At 36.0% G+C, this 19085-nt stretch overlaps 3 protein-coding genes and 1 long non-coding RNA gene across 4 annotated transcripts in view; 1 reads left to right on the top strand and 3 right to left on the bottom strand.

Moving 5' to 3' along the window:
* The window catches only part of LOC136801327 (tetratricopeptide repeat protein 12-like), a 28242-nt gene extending 24636 nt beyond the window's left edge, over positions 1–3606 (top strand). The window contains exons 16-22 of the mRNA XM_067057973.1: positions 1096–1200; positions 1383–1448; positions 2062–2163; positions 2323–2425; positions 2682–2771; positions 3045–3180; positions 3392–3606. Coding sequence (XP_066914074.1) covers positions 1096–1200; positions 1383–1448; positions 2062–2163; positions 2323–2425; positions 2682–2771; positions 3045–3180; positions 3392–3470 — 681 coding nt within the window. The 3' untranslated portion in view covers positions 3471–3606. The remainder of the gene's footprint in view (positions 1–1095; positions 1201–1382; positions 1449–2061; positions 2164–2322; positions 2426–2681; positions 2772–3044; positions 3181–3391) is intronic.
* A 4861-nt stretch (positions 3607–8467) lies between these two features.
* LOC136801257 (mRNA export factor GLE1-like) lies at positions 8468–10229 on the bottom strand. The gene is made up of 2 exons (XM_067057890.1): positions 10133–10229; positions 8468–9627 (listed from the first exon to the last, which is right to left on the bottom strand). The coding sequence occupies exons 1-2, from the start codon at positions 10179–10181 to the stop codon at positions 8570–8572; spliced, it is 1107 nt and encodes a 368-aa protein (XP_066913991.1). The 5' UTR covers positions 10182–10229; the 3' UTR covers positions 8468–8569.
* Positions 10230–10575: 346 nt separating this feature from the next.
* On the bottom strand, positions 10576–14036 carry LOC136801269 (histone-lysine N-methyltransferase, H3 lysine-79 specific-like). Its single transcript, XM_067057899.1, has 2 exons — positions 13745–14036; positions 10576–11616 (listed from the first exon to the last, which is right to left on the bottom strand). Exons 1-2 carry the CDS (start codon positions 13764–13766, stop codon positions 10625–10627), a joined length of 1014 nt encoding a protein of 337 aa, XP_066914000.1. The 5' UTR covers positions 13767–14036; the 3' UTR covers positions 10576–10624.
* Positions 14037–18109: 4073 nt separating this feature from the next.
* Positions 18110–19037, bottom strand: LOC136801287 (uncharacterized). The gene is made up of 2 exons (XR_010845831.1): positions 18639–19037; positions 18110–18401 (listed from the first exon to the last, which is right to left on the bottom strand). It is a non-coding gene; the product is annotated as an uncharacterized lncRNA (long non-coding RNA).
* Positions 19038–19085: the final 48 nt, after the last annotated feature.

The raw sequence follows: 19085 nt of genomic DNA on the forward strand, positions 1-19085 counted from the left end.
AATGGAAAACGTCGAGCAAATGATTTCGTTGAAGAAGACATTCTCGTTGATGGTGTCCTTGGCAAATTCTATCGATACCATTGTTAACTAAAAGTTTTTGTATTTTTACTTAGATATTTTTAACATCTCAAATAATCTCAAAAATACAAAACTTTTGCTGTTTAAATTCTATTTTATCTAAAAACAACGAGCTTCCGTCTGCTTCTCCTCAAAAGACTTTCTTCTCGGTATAATTAGTAGAAATTTACCCATTTTCGGAAGTTTTTCCCAATTGACAAATTTCAATTTTACCATGAAACACAGTAATAACAACATGATAAATTTCGTTCATAAAAGCTGATAATTTTAATTTCGGAGAAATCGTCTTGCTGATTTTTGAAATTGAATTCCATCAAAATACGCGAAAACTTTTCCAATTATGAATGATGCCTGACGTGCTAAATCTTCTCGATAAATTTTTCGAAGTATGTAAGTGAATTGTCTTGTTCAAGATAAATATCTTCAAATCGTTGCTAGAGAATTTGTTTCCAGATAGTCTTAGGGATATAAACTAGAATTCCTATGCTAAATATTCCATCCAATCCCAATATACAGGGTGTCCCTAATAAAAGTATCGAGTTTGAACATGCGATTGAGTAGAAAGTTTTAAGTGTGTATTCACAAAATTGTATTTTAAGCTCTCCCTCTTTTTTCTTTGTCATTACGTAACAATAAAAACATACTCTGCCTGTTTACAAATGCAACGAAGAAAATTTGAATCTTTATTAATTTTGATTTTTAAAGACGTACATTTATGCAACAGGGGAATAGTAAAAAGGGCTATTGATTAATTTATACGTTGTAACTAGCTTTTGTAATGAGCCTATGTGATGGAGAACGTTCTTATATTTTAGCGATAACACACACAAACTTTTTTACTCAATCGCATGTTCAAACTCGATACTTTTATTAGGGACACCCTGTATTATTATATTATGGAAATAATTACATTTGCTCTTTCCCATCCTTTTGGGAAAATATGAATACTGATGATCCTTTCAAACTGCCCTCTCAATAACCATCCAAGCACATCCCCTTCATTTTTATTTTCAACAGACAAAATACATCAGTGAAAAAGATGACGTCACCAAACAAAAGATCGTCGACACTACCCTGGGAATGTTTGTTAACTTGTCAATCAACGGATTTCATCTACCCAAGGTCTGTGAAGTGAGGGTCTCCACAAACCAAGAACGTTCATAAAAACATGTTTAACATTAAGACGATGAAATCTTTCCAGCTATAACAATAATCTCAAATTAAGCCGTCAGCAAGGTTGAGACACCAAAGTTGGTTTTATACGCTTGATAATTTTTTACAGATATACTCTCCCTTTCTTTTAGAATGATTACCAATTATTTCTCGATCTGTCACAACTTCTTTTGTCATCAGACGTCATGAAATGCGAGGTCAGTAAAAACCAAAAGTCTGTTCCAAAAAAAATGGTAGTTTGCACACTCTCTCCAAAAAAGGCTAAAAAATGGCCAAAAATCGGCAACATGGACACATGTTGTGACTTTCGCTCCAAGAGAGATTTAAAAAATCTGAAAACATAATACTTGAAATCAGCGAAGGTCAAAGCTTCAGAAAAGTAAAAATTCGAAATTTTTGGTCAAATTTTTGCCATCTTCCTTTTTCGTCTTCATTCTCGAAATTTGAAAGGTTTTGAAGTCTTAAAATGATCCACTTAAGATTATCTTTAGAACGAGGCATGAATTGTAGTTATAGTTTTCCTCCTTCAAGAGCGATGTATTAATATGCCCAAACTGCCAATTTTTTTATTTTTTTTTTAATATAATTTTTCTGGTATGTTTTGATGTCTCAATCCAGAACAATCCACTTTCGTTCCTAAAATACTCAACACTTACCTTCGACCCTATCTCTGATCAATGCGAGCACTCAGGTAGAGAGAAAGTTGTCAAAAAATTCCTGTTTTTCAGTAATTTTTAGTTGATCACCTTAACAAAACTATTTAGAAGAAAAAAAATTGAAATTTAGTTCGTTTAATTTTTTTGTTTTCAGCGATGTATGTGCATTTGGAGTTACCTTATGAAGGACAACACCGACTTGGTTAAAATAGCCATCGAAAAGAAATTGCCCAATCACATCATCAAGGTTTTTAAGGTAAGTTTGGAGATTGATACGATTTTGTACGGTCTTGTACCATTGATTGAATACATTGCATTCTCGAAAAAAGAAGCAAAATCCAGTCGGTAAATGACATGAGCAGGTTTTTGACGCCAGTTTGTTCCCGAATAATTTTTATACACATCTTATTTTTAGAAGCACAAGGGACGAGAAGAAATAGTGAAGCATATCATCAGGTGTTTAGCCATCTTTGCCAATCAAAACAATAATGTTTCACTGCTGTTGCACAGTGAAAAAGGTACCCATTTCTCTCTCTCTTTCTCGACTAAATAAAATGATTATCCACTAACGGATAATGGTGAGAATAGTGAAAACCTCTTCCCTTACACATGCACGTCCAAAATTCTTAATTAATATTTCTTTAGTTTGGAGGTTATAATTACACTGAGCAAATTTTGCGTTAAACTCAAACTAACAACGTTTATTATACACAGTATATGTAGAAGAACCACTTACGTTTTAAGGAAATCGAGAATTTCTATTTCCTCCTTTAGCCATTCCATTGTTGCTGGATTTATTGACGTCGAAGAATTCAACAATCGTTGGTAATATCCCGCAATGCTTGAACTCTTTCACCAAAATAAGTGAGTTCTTTTTACTAGGGCTAACAATAAGTAATACAAATGCTGTGTCTTAAACTTTCTTTTTCCTAGATTTCTCTCATCCTCTGCAATTGGGTTTTCATAATAGCAAATCTTCTTTCTGTCGTTGATGCTTTTTCTACCTCGATAGTTCATGATTTTCAGTGTGTCTTTCACGAGAATTTGTGACTGATTTGTTAATTAATCAGCCCTCGATTCCTCCAATAGACCTGCTGGCTCTGGCGAAACATAATGATCAAATTTTCTTTGATTTAGATACCATTGTAGAATACTTAGCCGATTACGATTTAGTGGGCTGCCTACTAAACATCGTACGGGACGAAACCTTTCCCAAGCAAGTTCGATATAATTGTGCTGTTACCATTGGAAAATTTGGAACCGCAGATCATAGGTAAGGGTTCTCAATACTTGGCAGTGATTGCGCTATTGGTTGGAGCGAAAAACCTGTTGTTTTTTTTTGTTTTGACTCAAATGATTAGAAATTTACTTGAAAAGTTTCTTTCTGATTTATAAAGTCTGGCGTTGGACGGATGAACTTTTGAAGCTCTCCGATTAGATGGAAACAGTCCATCAAACTTTAAAGTTTTTTTTTGTATTCACAGATATTTGGAGCGATTACGTGAGTTGCATGGTATGGAGATTTTGCACCAAATTATGAAGGAAGTTGGCGCCAATAAATAAAATACAGACTCACCCTCCCGCGTGTACAAGGTGCGTCTAAAACGTTTTTTTTATTTTTTCGTCCATTATATATTAGAAATTTTTATGTAGATTTATTTATTGAAATTCGTAAATATAGATTCATAACACAAAGTAATTGTCAAGTCACTGCCTTGATCATTTTCTTTTGACCAAATTAACCAGTACATTCCTCCAGCACTTTTCAAATTTTGCTGATATCTTTTATTTTACAGTTTGGTAATTCTTTTATATATATTATTTTATCATATAAACTATAACTAGTAAATGGGACCTAAGTCAAACTTTAATCATCAAAAATTGTTAGGTAAAAATCACTATTTCATATTCAAGTATTTATAAATATGTCGACAGTTAAATTGTTATCTGACAACACCTGGTCTAGAAGAGAGGGAGTTGTTCATCCGATTCTATGATATTTATCGGAATTAAACATTAACTGTTTAATACCACGATCTACAGACATTCGAACGACATCTTTTGCTGTTTTCCAATGAAACTACTGAGCTCTTCAGTATGGCAAATAGAATGGAGCTTAGCGTTATTAATTTTTAATCGAAAGTCTCCTTCTTCAGTATCGACTCGACTGAAACCACGTCGTATCATTTTGCGAAGTAGACTTCTGTACGTTGAATCAAGCTTATCAAATTGCGCTGCGGTCAAATTCCAATTCTGACAAGAGTACGTTAGTCTACTTTTCACAAAGGAGTTAAAAAATTTAACTCTTGTAGATAGATAAATTCCATGATTCTGAAGGAGGTTTGTCATACTTGCGAATTTTCCAAGTGCCATCTGAATGCGATAGTTGATTTCAATGTCTACGGTATTAGGCGCATTTGGAGAGATGTGCGAACCAAGATATTTGAACTGGCCTGAATTTTTCAACGGGACATTGCGAATATCAATGATGCCATCAGGATAGTTTGTCTCGAGGTAGCAGTGATTGAGAATCATCGTCTCGGTTTTGGTTTCGTTGATTCGAAGACCAAATTTAACGAATATGTTGTCTAGCAGTATTGACGCTGATTGTAGAGATGAAAGATCAGTCAAGAAAAGTATCAGGTCGTCTGCGTACCCACACCATGGGAATGATGATTCACCTGATAGCTTCTCGTTCTCATTTCGCATTCGAAGTCGTTCTGCTCTAGAGATCGATCTTGGATTGATTCGATACTTATGTTTAAAGAAACTAACCTCGTCAGTAAAGTTACATCTTTTAATAAAAATTCGCATGACCTAGTCAATGTAGAGGTTGTCAGGTCCTCCTTGACGAACACCTGATGATACATAGAATGAAGTGTTTGCTTCATAGAAGGTCAAGGATATTTGACTGTATAACTTCTCTAAGATATCGAATAGTTTTAGGTCAGCATTATCAGGAAAGTGAATTGTGATTGATTGAAATAGCCAGTCTCTGGGTATATGGTCAAATGCAGCCGTTAAATCAACAAACAGTAAGTAGAGTGGTTGCGCTTTTCGATTGGATATTTGTTGTGTTCTTTTGATAGTGAAAATTCCGTCTGTTGTACCTCTGTTTTTTCTAAATCCGTTTTGTTCATCTGTGATTTGTGCCTCATACCACGGTCTGATTCGATCCAGTATGATATTTATCATCAATTTACATACAGTCGAGCCAATGCTTATTCCCAGATATTTGGTTGGGTCGGATTTGGAACCTTTCCCTTTCCAAAGCGTTTTCCATCTCGAGTTTCTCCAGGCGCTTGGTAGATCCAGATTAGACCAAAGATTTTCTGCCAATTTATGGATAACTTGGAGATCATTCACACGAGTCTGCACGAGTGATTCTTTGATCTTAGAACATCATTATGATTTCAAAGAAATTTATTCTATCGAAAGATATTGTCCAAAGTTTGTCATTGATTGCCTGCAAAAACCATCAAAAAAACAAAAAAAGAGCCCTTTTTTAAGTCACAGGACTGAATGAATTTTTTTTGAATTTTTTTTCACGTCATTCTCATTAATCATCTTCGTTATTCCATATTTTAATTATTTTTTTTTAATGATAATATTCCACTCCGGATTATCTTTTTAACGAGCACAAAACCGCTATCTGATTCGAATTCTATCAAAACTTACAGCCTTTTTATATGTTTGGGTCCCAAGGTTCTTGATTTTTTTCTTTCAGATTGGTAGAATATCTCCTGTTATCGTCCACCTCTAGGCAAAACGCACTGTCGAATATTTTTAGATATCCGATAGCAAAATATCTCTTCTGTAAAAGCGAGCATTTTTGATCTAATAATTATTTAAATGTCACATATACAAAAACAGATAAAAAGAAACGTTCGAAAATGTCATAAAAAGAGAGAAAGACTGAATGCAATACGCAATAGGGAAAATTTTTTTAACAATTAAATAGAACGGGGTTTCCTCTGATGTAAACAAACCTCGAGTCCTATCCTGAAAATTGACATTGAGCGTAGAAAAAAAGACAAATGAAAGTATTTTCCTTTTTAGTTCATATTTCCAATAATTAAAGACTAACTTGAAAACACCAAGAGTGAAATGTAGCTAAAGTCTGTCTCGAAATAATTTGCAGCTGGAGAAAAAAATGGCTGTAACCTTTGATAGAATTCGAATCAAGTTGCGATTTTGTGCTCGTTAAAAAGATATTCGTGAGTGGGATATTATCAAGTAAAAAAATTGAGAAAAAAAAGGAATATGAAAATGAAAAATGAAGAAGAAAAAAATCAACTTTTTGTAGAAATGTGGTATAATTACCATTTTCACAGGAGTTACTCTTCAATCTTAGATCATCATCAATGTGAAAAAACTTTTCAAAAATATTCATTCAATCGAAAGATATCAAACAAAGTTTATTGCTGGTTGATCGACAAAAGGCTGTTTTTTTGTCGTTTTTTACCAGTTTTTACTATTTTATAGAGTCAACCAGCAATAAACTTTGTTTGATATCTTTTGATTGAATGAATATTTTTGAAAATTTTTTTGACGGTGATGATGATCTAAGATTGAAGAATCACTCCTGTGAAAATGGTAATTATACCACATTTCTACAAAAAGTTGATTTTTTTCTTCTTCATTTTTCATTTTCATTTTCCTTTTTTTTCTCAATTTCTTTACTTGATAATATTCCACTCACGAATATCTTTTTAACAAGCACTTAATCGCAACTTGATTCGAATTCTATCAAAAGTTACAGCCATTTTTGTCTCCAGCTGCAAATTATTTCGAGACAGACTTTAAATGATTAGAACACCTTGCGACTTAGAATTTTTTTTTCAAAACTGAAAATTTGACCCCGGCTTGAACTACCAAAGTCTCTTGTCAATGATTCTGAGTCCGGCACGCTAGCTATGTACTATCGAGCCGATGCAAATCTGCGTAATTCAAAAATCCTTATAAAAAACACTACTGCATATACGGGTGAACTGACCTTGGACCTCATGGGCTAGGCTAACTGTTTAGATCAATTACATACTCCAGGCTCCGTAAGGATTCTTATTATAATTGAAAAAGCGTATACTAACAAACGATACGGAACTCGTGAGAGTGCTTTTTAAACCGTTGTCTTTGTTTATCTTCACAAGATTTGTTTATCTTTGCAACTTGGTTCTCGCTTTCGGCCTTTCGTCTATTCGTTTTCAGCCTATATCACCTTCGATTTCAGCCTCCCGACTCCCACCTCCCGCCTCCCAGCTTTCGTTTTCAGCCTCCCGCCTCCCACTTTCAATTTCAGCCTCCCGCCTCCCACTTTCGTTTTCAGCCTCCCGCCTCCCGCCTCCCACTTTCGATTTCAGCCTCCCGACTCCCGGCTCCCGGTTCAGCCTCCCGCCTCCCGGCTCCCAGTTTCCCTGTATGCCGTTCTTTTTAACAAAACAGAAAGGAAATTCGAACGTTTTGTAATTAAAGAAAAAAAAACAAGAAATTGACATCCTTAAATAAGATAGTAAAACGTTCGAAAATGTCATAAAAAAAGAGAAAGACTGAATGCAATACGCAATAGGGAAAATTAGAATGCTTTCATGCTAATTGGTGAACGATAAACCATATATTCAACGTGAAAAATCGGATATCGAAATTATTCAGTCTCGCTTTAATGATATTCGACTCAGCTTCGCTTCGTCGAATATCATCAAGCTCGACTGAATAATTTTCGATATCCGATTTTTCTTGTCGAATATCTGCTTAATATCCTATCATTATAAGAGTATTTTCAGCTCTACTTATTTTGCGCACTAAAAAAAGAGAGTTAACAAAATTTCGTATGCTAGGAGCGTCTCATGTTTTTCATCCATGAGGATCAGAAATTTTAAATATAACTGATGAACATGTACCCTGAGTATCAGAGGAGAGGTTGAGTTTTCAAAGAATATATCAACATCTGAAGACCAATAATAGAAATTTTATCGCGCATGTGTCAATCTAATCGCTGTAGAAAGAATCAAAGATGAAGAGCAAATATAACCATGTATCAGTATGCAGGTTACTATTTAGAGAGAAGTAAAAACCTTTCTTTTTATCAATTATTTTGAATTTGTTTTAAAATTCGACCTTTGCATTGCAATCTCACATAAACACATCCTTACAGTGCATTTTGGGATGCTGAAAAACACACCCTTAAGCGCGGCACATGACGTAGGCCAGATCATATGAGTGCCCCGGGTTCTCTGGAGGACTTTTCCCATAACAATCACTGACTCTTTTTAAAAAACATTGATGATATTTTTGAGTTGTGTTTTCAACAATGGGAATAAAAATATCCGAAGCCCCGAAGAGCTAGTTGCCGTGCTTTAAGCCATCGCAGGCTAAAAAAAATGATTATCGGAAAAAATATTGTTACTATTGTTTTCGAAAACCTGCGAAGCTTCTGATTGGTCAAGCGCTGAAATTCTCATGTAATGTCACGTGACCTAGGTAGGATTTTCTACCTAACCACGGCACACTTTTTAGCCGAAGCACGCCATCTAGCCCTTAGGGCTTTAGAAATCAATGGTGAGTATACTTTTGACATTTTATTGTAAGAAAATGGTATTCGTATGAAGTAAATATAAACTGTAAAATAGTTTTTCTTGTTAGTCCACAGGAATGTGAAAGAAATATCAGCCAAATAGAAAGCTGAAGAATCCTCTTCTTTTGTTGTTATCGATTTGTTTCATTCTTCTTTGATGTGCCTGGTCCAATTGTTTCATTGCCAACGCATGATCAAGTTGATCTTTCTTCATCTGAGCTTCATGGCTTTTCTGCGATGCTACCTCACTCTTGGCTGCTTGTTCTTTTGTTTCTTTAATTTGTGTTTTCATCATATCCATTTGACTGTCATGATTCTTCTCCGATCTTTCCCGCTCCTTTTCGAATCTCTCTCTCTCCATTTGCTCTTTTCTATTCATTTCTTCAAGTGTTCGTCTGAAGTTTTTTCGATCTTCGTCCATTTGTCGTTTCATGGACTCTCGATCTTTCTTCATGTGGTCAAGCGCATCTTCAAGCTTGTTTTTCATAGCTTCAAAACTTTCAGTTGGGATGTCATGGACGTTCTCTTTCTTGATGTCAATGTAAGGCAACCCACCGAAGAAAGTATCCAGTTCAGGGAATTCAGCAACTGCATCATCCTCATCTTCAAGTTCACCATCTTTCTTCAAAAACAAAGGAAATGGTAGCGGCTTCGGTTTTCCCTTTTCTGGTTGAATAGATACTTGAGTGATCAGCGCCATCTTGCCGTCTTTGGCCGTCAGCTTTTTCATTACTGGCTTGCTCAGCTTGTTGAAAATGACACCATAATGAGTTATCTCTTTTGCACTTTCAAGGATCAATTGAATGGTTGCCACATCTGCCGGTTTCACTCGACCAGCTTCCAAAGTGACCACAAAAATGACTTGATATTTTCCATTCTCTCTCAAAGCCTTGGTGATGGCTTCAGCAGCTTGTTTTCGTTTATTGACGTCATCCAGACCTGGAGTATCCATGTAAGTAACTCCACAAACTTCTTTCTTGTCCAGTTGGTACGTCATCCCTGATGCAATAGCTACACCGGACTTGAATCTCTGGCTTTCATGAAGAGGGTCTGGACTTCTTGATGCCATCAAGCAGTTCAAGATTGTGCTTTTGCCACTCCCCGGGTTACCAGCAAATAAGACATATTCTCTGTTTGTGGCACCATTCCCTAAAGAAAAGGCATTGCTTAAGAGTGTTTGCAGGTCTAATGGCTCCAGATTTATTACCTTTGTGTTGAAGAAGGTTTTGGGGAAATAGTCCGAAGCACTGAATTTTGTTCTTTCAAACGTGTTCATTATAAAAACAGAATTTATACTGAATTGCAGCTGTTAGCTACTAGTAAGTAAGTTTTGCAGTGGAGGGTGACCCGTAGGCTCCCTTGTCTCTTGTTGTCGCCTCTCCTTTCCCTAGATTTCTCCTCTCACCCTTGACCCTTTTTTTTAATTTCTGAGTATCAAGTAGAGAGGCACCAAGTAGCATTTTAAGGTCTTGATATGACCGGTTGAGGATTGAACCCACAACCTTGCCCACCGTAGCTTACCTTCATGCTACGGCCGCTACAAATACCGAATAAGCTCGGGAGTATGATGTACGAAGAACGAATTCATATTCTTAGTCTTAGGGCTTATTTTCTAGTTTATAAAGGAAAATGAATAAACAATTGATTTATATACCTGATGGATTTCTTCTTGTTTCGCTGTGATTGTTTCCATTCTTCTCCATTTTATTGTTTATTCGATCTTTTTTTTCTTTGTCACTTTTATTTTTTGTTTTCTATGAAAATGAAATGAAATTCATTAAGAACTGTACAAAACACTTATATTATTATTTTCTTACAATTCTACTGTTTGTCTTCACCTTGAATGAAATTAGCCAGTTTATATACACTGGTTTCTGCAGCGGAAACGTTTTTTCAAAATCCTGTTCAGGAGAAGAATCAGTGCTTTTACCATCCTCGATCGTGTGGGACACAACTGCGAGTTGTTCAGACTTCGTTCTCAAAGGGTAGATACATAAACTCGCTATTTTCTCGGATTTGGCTAAAAGTCATTCAATTTTGGGCTTGAACATTAAATGTTCCATCTTACCTTGAGTAAATAAGGTGTATACAAGTATATGGGTGACAAAAAGTCTTTTTAACAAAAAAGATTTATTCTTATTTCATACTACAATATAATACAGCCGTCATCACGTGCGCGGGCGGCTGCTTGCTGGCGTTGGTATGTTAGTTGGCGTTGACGCCTTTCTTCTTCCTGTCGTTGTCTCACTTTTTCTCTTTCTATCTCCTCTTGACGCCTTCTTTGTTCTGCTGCTTGCCTAGCCTCTCTTTCACGTTGTAATCTTTCTTGTTCTCGTTCACGCTCCCTCCTCCGTTGTTGTTCATATTCCCATTCGCGTTGTTGTCGTTCAGCCTCTTGTCGTCTCCTTCTATCCTCCGCTTCTTGACGCTGTCTAGCCTGTCTCCTAGCCTCCTCTTCTCTCTCTTTTCTAAGGCGCTCGGTTTCTTGTTTTTCAGCCTTCATTTTAGCTGCCATTTCCCTTTGATAAGCGACATTGTATTGTTGACCAGCGTTCACATCTTGCACATTGTTTGTGTGAATAACGATAGATTTCATGGTACGGAACACAAAATCAGACAAAGATGGTAAATTGGTGTGAGCGTTTTCTTCACCTTCAAGATTATCGTTGTTTTGTAGAAGGAGAACAGAGGGTTGATTGCATGTCAAGGATTTTGTGACCTCTTTGATGACACTTTCTTTTTGAGAAGCGTTCGATGAGAGACGATTGTAAAGATTCTTCGACAGTTTATTGATCACTAAACCAAAGTCCCTAATTTCAGGGGCTGCCTTGACAACCGCTTCGATGGTGGAAATATCTTCTGGTTTGACTCTTCCGGCTTCCAAAGTGATGGTAAACGTAACGAGAAACTCTCCACCTTGTTTCAACGCCTCGGTGATTGCAATAGCTGCTTTGTTTCGCATTGCCACATCTTTTAGACCGGGCGTGTCACAAAAAGTGACGCCCCTCACTTCATCAGCTTCTGTTTGCAATTGGTATGAAATTCCAGTGGCGATGTTAACGCCACTCTTGAATGCGCTCCGCCCCAGTAAACAATTTAGCAAAGTGCTTTTTCCAACGCCTGGATTTCCGATGAAAACTAGCAAGGAAAAAAGGAGAACAGTTAATATAGAATGTTGTGACGAACAATTAAATGGAAAAACTGAACAAAGTGATGAAGAATAAGGTTGAAAAAAAACTGACTAAAACAAGTTGTATGGGTCGCAATTGAAGTATTTCACAAGTGTACTAACTCTTACTTTTTTCGTATCTCAACAATTTAATGTTCATAAGTTGGCTACTGCTGTAAAAATATTTCATACGCTATGATTTTTAAGAGGGAATTCTCAAAAAAGGATGAAAAACTTTTTACTTTGGTTTACTTATCACATATCCCAAAAAGAACATAAGTTTGGCGCAGAAAGCTGAGGGTCTTTGGTCATTTACATTTCAAAAAAAGCGTATTAGGATGTAGAAATTCAAAAATCACTGTTAATTATTTTCTTGCATTCTTTCAAGAAATTTTAGCAAAATGTTCGATTTCTGCTGTCTTCGTCATTTTTTTTCGAAAATTAGGGATCCCGAATACCTGTCAAAGGACCAAATTTCATATTTACACACTTTTTCCTTTTATAAGAACAATGAGGCTAAAAATTGCTCAAAAATAAGAACTGTTTAAGAACGATGCTGAGCCTGAAATTACTCAATTTCAAGCAATTTAGGGGTCAAATTTGTAAAAATTAGGTATAAATCCTTGAATACCTCAGAACAGGATAAGAACAAATGTGAGCCTCATAAAAAATCTACTGGATCTTTTAAAAAAATGTTGAATTGTACTTCAAAACAAAACCTTTAAGGTTTTAAGTTTTATGACGTCATGCAGTCCCTCAGTTTTTTTTTGCGCCGAATTTATTGCATTTAGGGACATAATGTATGTAACACGAGTATACTTTGAACTTTGCTGATTCCAAAAAAAAAGGAAACATTAATTGTCCCTGTGTCAACTGTTATAAATCTTAGACCTTAGAAAATGATTCATTGAGAATTCAATCTCATCTTCTGTTTGAAAGAATTGACCATCTTTAGAACATATTTCCTCAAGAAAAGAAGGGTAGATTCGCTGGATTGTAGGATTGGGATTCAAGGATTCGGATTCGGATTCAGGATTCGTAAAAAGCCCCTAAAAAGCTTTGTAAAAAAAAATTGAAAAAAGATATTGACTTCAAACCAAAAGATCTTGAAAGATTACATAACATAGAGCAGTTCTTGACAAAAATTGATATAAAAATGGGCGTGGCCTTGACGCTAATTAGGGAAATTCCTCTTTTTAGGATTCAAATTTCCAGCCCATTGCATACTTTGGCTAGTTCTCAGTCCCCTCGTTGAGGTTAAATCAATTCCTAAACACCTGATCTTACCATGACCGGACATGTCAATGATTAATCGTGGACAAAATTTATTGACAAAAAGGGCGTGGCCTCGATGCTAATTAGGGAAATTCCCTTATTTAGGACTCAAAACACGAAAATTGAAAAGTTTGGCAAAGTTTGGCTAGTTCTCAGATCCCTCGTTGAATTTGGATCAATTTCTAAACACCTGATCTTATGACCGGACATGTCAATGATTAATTGTGGACAAAATTTATTGACAAAAAGGGCGTGGCCTCGATGCTAATTAGGGAAATTCCCTTATTTAGGATTCAAAACACAAAAATTGCAAAGTTTGGCAAAGTCTGGCTAGTTCTCAGTCCCCTCGTTGAATTTGAATCAATTTCTAAACACCTGATCTTATGACCGGATATGTCAATGATTAATCGTGGACAAAATTTATTGACAAAAAGGGCGTGGCCTCGATGCTAATTAGGGAAATTCCCTTTTTTAGGATTCAAAACACGAAAATTGCAAAGTTTGGCTAGTTCTCAGTCCTCTCGTTGAATTTGGATCAATTTCTAAACACCTGATCTTATGACCGGACATGTCAATGATTATAATTGTGGACAAAATTCATTGACAAAAAGGGCGTGGCCTCGATGCTAATTAGGGAAATTCCCCGGTCATAAGATGAGGTGTTTAGAAATTGATCCAAATTCAACGAGGGATCTGAGAACTAGCCAAACTTTGCCAAACTTTGCAATTTTTGTGTTTTGAATCCTAAAAAAGGGAATTTCCCTAATTAGCATCGAGGCCACGCCCTTTTATATAAAAGTTTATATACTCCAACAAACTTACCCACTTTCTTAGAGATTGCCATTATTAATTGAAAAACACTACTTTACTCGCTTACGTGTAGTAACTACTATCACTTTCGAGTTTTTTCAAAGCACTCTTCACCTTATACATGAACACAACATCTATGAACATGTATTATATCGCTTTTGTTTTGTCTTTTTATAACAGCAAAAAATGGGTGTCGATTTCAGATTAACCAATTTCTTGGAATACTTCAGCCTGTACCAAACTCTGCAAGTGAAACGCTGGTAGAAATATTGAAACATGAAACTTCGAAAACTTTTCTCAGAATATTTTCTGCTGATAGTTGTTTGTCTCTGTGTGCTGTAAGTTCGTGAGATTTTTCCCTGCTCAAATAAAGTTTTATTTTTACACAAGTGTTTCATAGCGAGCACATTATCTTATAAATTCAATTTTCATGATCTTCTTCTGTGAGTCTGCCGTGTTTTTTACGCATGTTTTAATATCCTTTGGACTAGTCCTTAGTTTTCCCAAATTTCGATATTTTAATGGGCAAAAAGGTGAAATTTTCCGACCGCTCATACTCGAACCCTTAACTTGCCTATGTAATCCCAGGCTCTACATCAACTCTTTAAAATAAATGTACATTGAGCAATAAAGCTCAATGAATAAAAGACGTTACAGTAAAACATTCAGCTTCAAATTCGAATTTTCTTTTGTAGACAAAGAATGTGTCCTTTTGATTTGCAACCTAGGTAGTGGTAGAAACACACTATTGAATTGTGTTATATTATCAAGAAACTTGATGGAAAATGGAAAGCTTGAAAGCCAGAGATTCAAATCCGGTGTAGCTATTGCATCAGTACTCTGTACCAGAGTGTAGTACACTCTGCGCGCATTTGTCTGTTTTATAAAAAAAAAATGCCCGTACGAAGACGTCTTCGATGAAGTATGATTTATAAATTAAATAGCAACACTTCTCTCGCCTTCTCCCCTCTCTCACTAACACTCCATCGCAGTGGTTGGTTTGAAAAATCTCAAATGAGAAAAGACAATGACAACAGACCCTCTACGGCAATGAATTTTGAAATTAGCCGTAGATACGGTCTGTGTGTAGACTGGAGTCGTGCGTGTAGATGTGTATAACACTGGATTGTTCAATAGATACAGGGCTATACAGGCGTAGCGAGAAAACAATTTATCTGAAATCAGAAAAACTTTCAATACCAAATCCACACATATTTTTTTTTCAGAAGAGCAAAAAGTTATAATTGCAATATTGACACTTTTCTTTTGTTTGGATAGTGCACAAGGTCGACTAGTTCTTCATTACTTTTTGTTTATTTCTACTATGTATAAATTAGTCGTCTAGCTTGCTAGACTAGTCTGTGTGCAGACAATTGCATCAGGGATGACGTACCAACTGGACAAGAAAGAAGTTTGTGGATACTCCAGGTCTGGATGACGTCAATAAACGAAAACAAGCTGTTGAAGCCATCACCAAGGCTTTGAGAGAGAATAGGTATAAAGAAAGACAGGAGATGAATTTGTCGGTAATTGGTCGTTAAAGTCTTTTGATTTCTTTTATGTAATAAATTAAATAGAAATTCTAGGCTCGCCCGATGAAATACGACTTTTTAGTAGAACTCAAGTTTGCTCTGAATATTCTTACTACCAGCATAGAGGGTTTCTAGCCTTCTAATATACGAGAATAAAATAAAATTTAGCTCCACGAAATAAGTTTGCGTTAAATTTTGTCATCCATTAAATTTTTTTCTGAAAATATATTTTCTCCAGCCAGAAAATAAAAAGTTCTTTATAAGCACACACAATTTTAGCCTGGATATCCAGACCGTAAACTTTTTCACCGTCTAGTTTTTTATAATCTTGTCTCAGGTTTACGGTCTGGTTCAAGTAACTCGTCTGGCAGGGATATCTGTCCCTGCATATGCGAGTGTCTCTAATTGGTCAGTACGCGCCCAGTCACTGAGCAGAATTTTCGCGGGCTTTTCGATATTTCTCGATGCGCGCGCATAATTTATGGAAAAAGCTGACATGGCAAAAAAACATAAACAAATGAAAATGAAAACACAGGTTCATTTTGAAACAAAATGGCTGATGGAAAGGAGCCTTTATGAATGTGGCTGACGTTTGGATGTGGTTTGAATTAGTTTTGAAAGGCTTTTGAGTTTGTAAAAGAGGTTTTATGGTAAGTAATTATGTGTGTCTGCCTGGGTTTCCAAAGTTTTGAGATTCTGTCAACAAGGGTTCACTCACAGACTGTGTCATTCAAAACTGTATCAGACTTTTTTAGTTGCACCAGACTCTATAATTTTAGAAACTTTGTATGTTGAGGTAAGAGTGTTTTTTTCTGAAATTTTGAGTCTGGATACCCAGGCTAACACAATTTCAGACCCAATTTGTGGACAAAAAGTCGCTGGAGGACCTGGAGAATTTTGGAGGAAAGTATCAAGCAAAAGAGTTCACCTCAAATAAAACATTGATCGAAAAATCATTTGATGAAGGATTGCCAAGTTTACAGGTCTTTTTTTAATCCAAATATTTTCTTACACCAATGTCAGAAACAATGAATCTCGTCTCATCTTATTTCCAACACTTAAGTTAGCCAATAAGATTTCACCTATCAACAAAAGAGCTCATTAAAAATGCACGATATATGAGATTATGAGCATGCATACCTCGTAATTTTTTTAATCGTAGGGCGAGCATGGTTACAATAGCATACTTCTCCTGTTTCTTTATACCTCCATGCTAGAAATAAAGAACGACTCGATGAAAACAAAAATGAAGAGAAAATGGCTTTGATGGATCAAGTTGTGATAAGTTAACCGAGAGCTAGCCTGGGAATCCAAGGATTTAACTTTGTTCACGGTCTAGTTTTTTTATATTTTTGTTGCTTGCTTAGCGTTTGGCACAGGTAACTCGCCAAACTTTTGAGCTTGCATTCCCAGGCTAACCGAGTGGACAAATCTCTTCCCTTCCTTTTTTCATTGAGACTTTAAGAGAGAGGATGATGTAGATGTTGATATCCTACCCAAGATTCAGATTCAGGAAAAAAATGTTTCAATTGAGGTTTATGAAGCCATGAAAAGCCGTCTAAAAATGAACCAAAATTCCGCCACCAAAAATTCCTTTGAAATTCTAGATTTTTGATAAAAATTCCGCGAATTTTGAATATTTTTTGCCAATTCCCTTTTTCCCCATTTAAAATTGTCTGATTTTCCGTCTCCGTCGGAAAACCCAATTTCCGTAATTCCGTCTAAATTTTCGCCAAATTCCGCCACTCCATTCAAAGAAAGGCCGATTTCGCTCCTCCGCCAACCATACCCCCCCCCCATGAAACGACGAATGCACGAAGATCGAGGAGACTTCAGACGAAAACTTGAAGAAATGGAAAGAAAAAAGCAACACACTTAAAAGAAACATCGATGATTAAACCTCGAATGAATGAGCTACATAGGTAAACAGTAAAATCAGCGGTTCCACATATTGTATCGGACGTGCAAAAAGTGTACAGAAAAAACTGATAAAATACCTGAAAACCGAAATATTCTACCGGGTGTTTCAAAAAAAGTGTAGTTTTAAGTGAGGTGAGAAAACTAAAAATTTTATAAATCCAATCTTTTTGCCATTCGAAGGAGGAAAGAATAACATACTCTCGGGTACTTAATAGCCGCCCCCCCCCCCCGCTAATTAATTTTTCCACCCCAGGACATCTTTTCCAACCCCCCCCCCCCCCCCCCACTTATTAATTTTTGGGAAAATTTTTTTGAAAGTTCCCTTTTTTGTCCTAATTCAGCTGTATTAGCCTCCTTTTCAAAAATTTTCCACCCAGGACATTTTTATTCCAACCCCCCCGCTTATTAAGTTTTGAGATTTTTTCCAACCCCCCCCCCCGGCTATTAGGTACCCGAGAGTAAGATTTGCTCCACACATTCAAAAGTTTCACAGAAAATTCAAATTAAGTTCACTTTTGGTCCAATAGGGCTCAGAATTTAGCCTGGAAGTCCAAAACCCCTCCCGAATTGAAAAAATCGAATAAATTCATCAATTTGCCAAAAAGCAACTTTTCTGTCCGAACTTTAAATTGCTAAAAACGAGGAATTAACCAAAATTCCCAAAATATTTTAACCAAGATTGTAGCTAAAATTTTTAGTTAGCCTTTCTTCTTTCTGATGGTTAAAATTACAGATTTATAACAATTTCACTTTTCAGTTTTCAAAACTCTCTATTGTTTTATTAAAACCTCAGTGCGCATGCAATGTATCTGAAGAATTTCAATATTGAAAACAAGAGCAGTGCTCATATCCCGAAGAGTTTTATGCTGGAAACGAAGGAAGATAGAACGTAGCCTAGTTATTCTCGTAATACGTAGAAACATCATTTTGGAACACTCGTTAAATTCTTTATTCCCAGTACTAAAATTTGCATAAATACTGCTACAAGAGTTTTATGAAAATAAAAGCAACCGTGACAAATATCACCAGTAGATTAGCGGTCATTGATACTGCTGAGCATTTCACGGCGAGCGCATCATTGTTGCAAAAATTGTCCGTACAACAGCACACCGACACACCGCTCTCCGTGCTCTTCCCGCATAAGTGCTCCTCGTTCTTAGGTAAGCATTTCCGAAAGAGTGCGTACTCACTGATTTGAACGGAACATTTCGTGATACCTGGATAGAAAAGAAAAAGTATCATATACTAAGCCCTGATTGGTTAAATGGAATCACTATCTTAAAATGTTTTTCATCGAATCAGCTGAATTGGAATGTTGAGACTAGAGACTAAGAAAAGAAGACTCTACTTCAACACTTCAATAACGCAGTCAAGGCCGGGTGTAAAGGGAAAAATTGATGCATTAAGATAAACTATAAATGGAAGTTTTCTCTTTCGAAAAGTGATAGACGAACCTGGGAGACATTTCTTAGTACGAGTAGTTGGCGAATGTGATACGTTGCAATGAAGTGCTTCGGTGGGTTGTGTTATTGCTATCAACAATAATATTGTCTTCAAATTCACCATTTTAGTTAGAAAAATGAAAGAAAATTTTTATTTACGCTCCCCAATTAAAGAATTTTTCTTACAACTTGATATCAACATCAACAAGCAGTAAATGAGTCTTCGAGAAGTATAACTAACTAAATAAAACTTATGTCAGAAAAAGAAAGAAACTTTGAAAATTAATAATTTTTTCTGAAAAAATCCCAAGGTCACTGCATGAAGCTGACCCAGATGTTCAAGATCAATAATTTAGGTGTTTTGGAACCTAATATTTCATGAAAAGAGATAAGAAGTTACTTTGTGCTCGATTGAATCTCCGCGATAAGCCAAACATAGAAAGATTCATCTAATATAAG

Source organism: Clytia hemisphaerica, unplaced genomic scaffold (genome assembly GCF_902728285.1).
Source record: "Clytia hemisphaerica strain Z4C2 unplaced genomic scaffold, Clytia hemisphaerica genome assembly, whole genome shotgun sequence".
Classification (NCBI taxonomy): domain Eukaryota; kingdom Metazoa; phylum Cnidaria; class Hydrozoa; order Leptothecata; family Clytiidae; genus Clytia; species Clytia hemisphaerica.

What these genes read in the sequence shown, in the direction of transcription:
- LOC136801257 (XM_067057890.1), bottom strand. Translation starts at nt 10,181, where the DNA reads ATGGAGAAGAATGGAAACAATCACAGCGAAACAAGAAGAAATCCATCA. An exon ending in AACAAGAAGAAATCCATCAG is followed by an intron (nt 9,628 to 10,132) that starts GTATATAAATCA and finishes CCTTTTCTTTAG; the next exon opens with GGAATGGTGCCACAAACAGA.
- LOC136801269 (XM_067057899.1), bottom strand. Translation starts at nt 13,766, where the DNA reads ATGGCAATCTCTAAGAAAGTGG. An exon ending in GGCAATCTCTAAGAAAGTGG is followed by an intron (nt 11,617 to 13,744) that starts GTAAGTTTGTTG and finishes TTTCCTTGCTAG; the next exon opens with TTTTCATCGGAAATCCAGGC.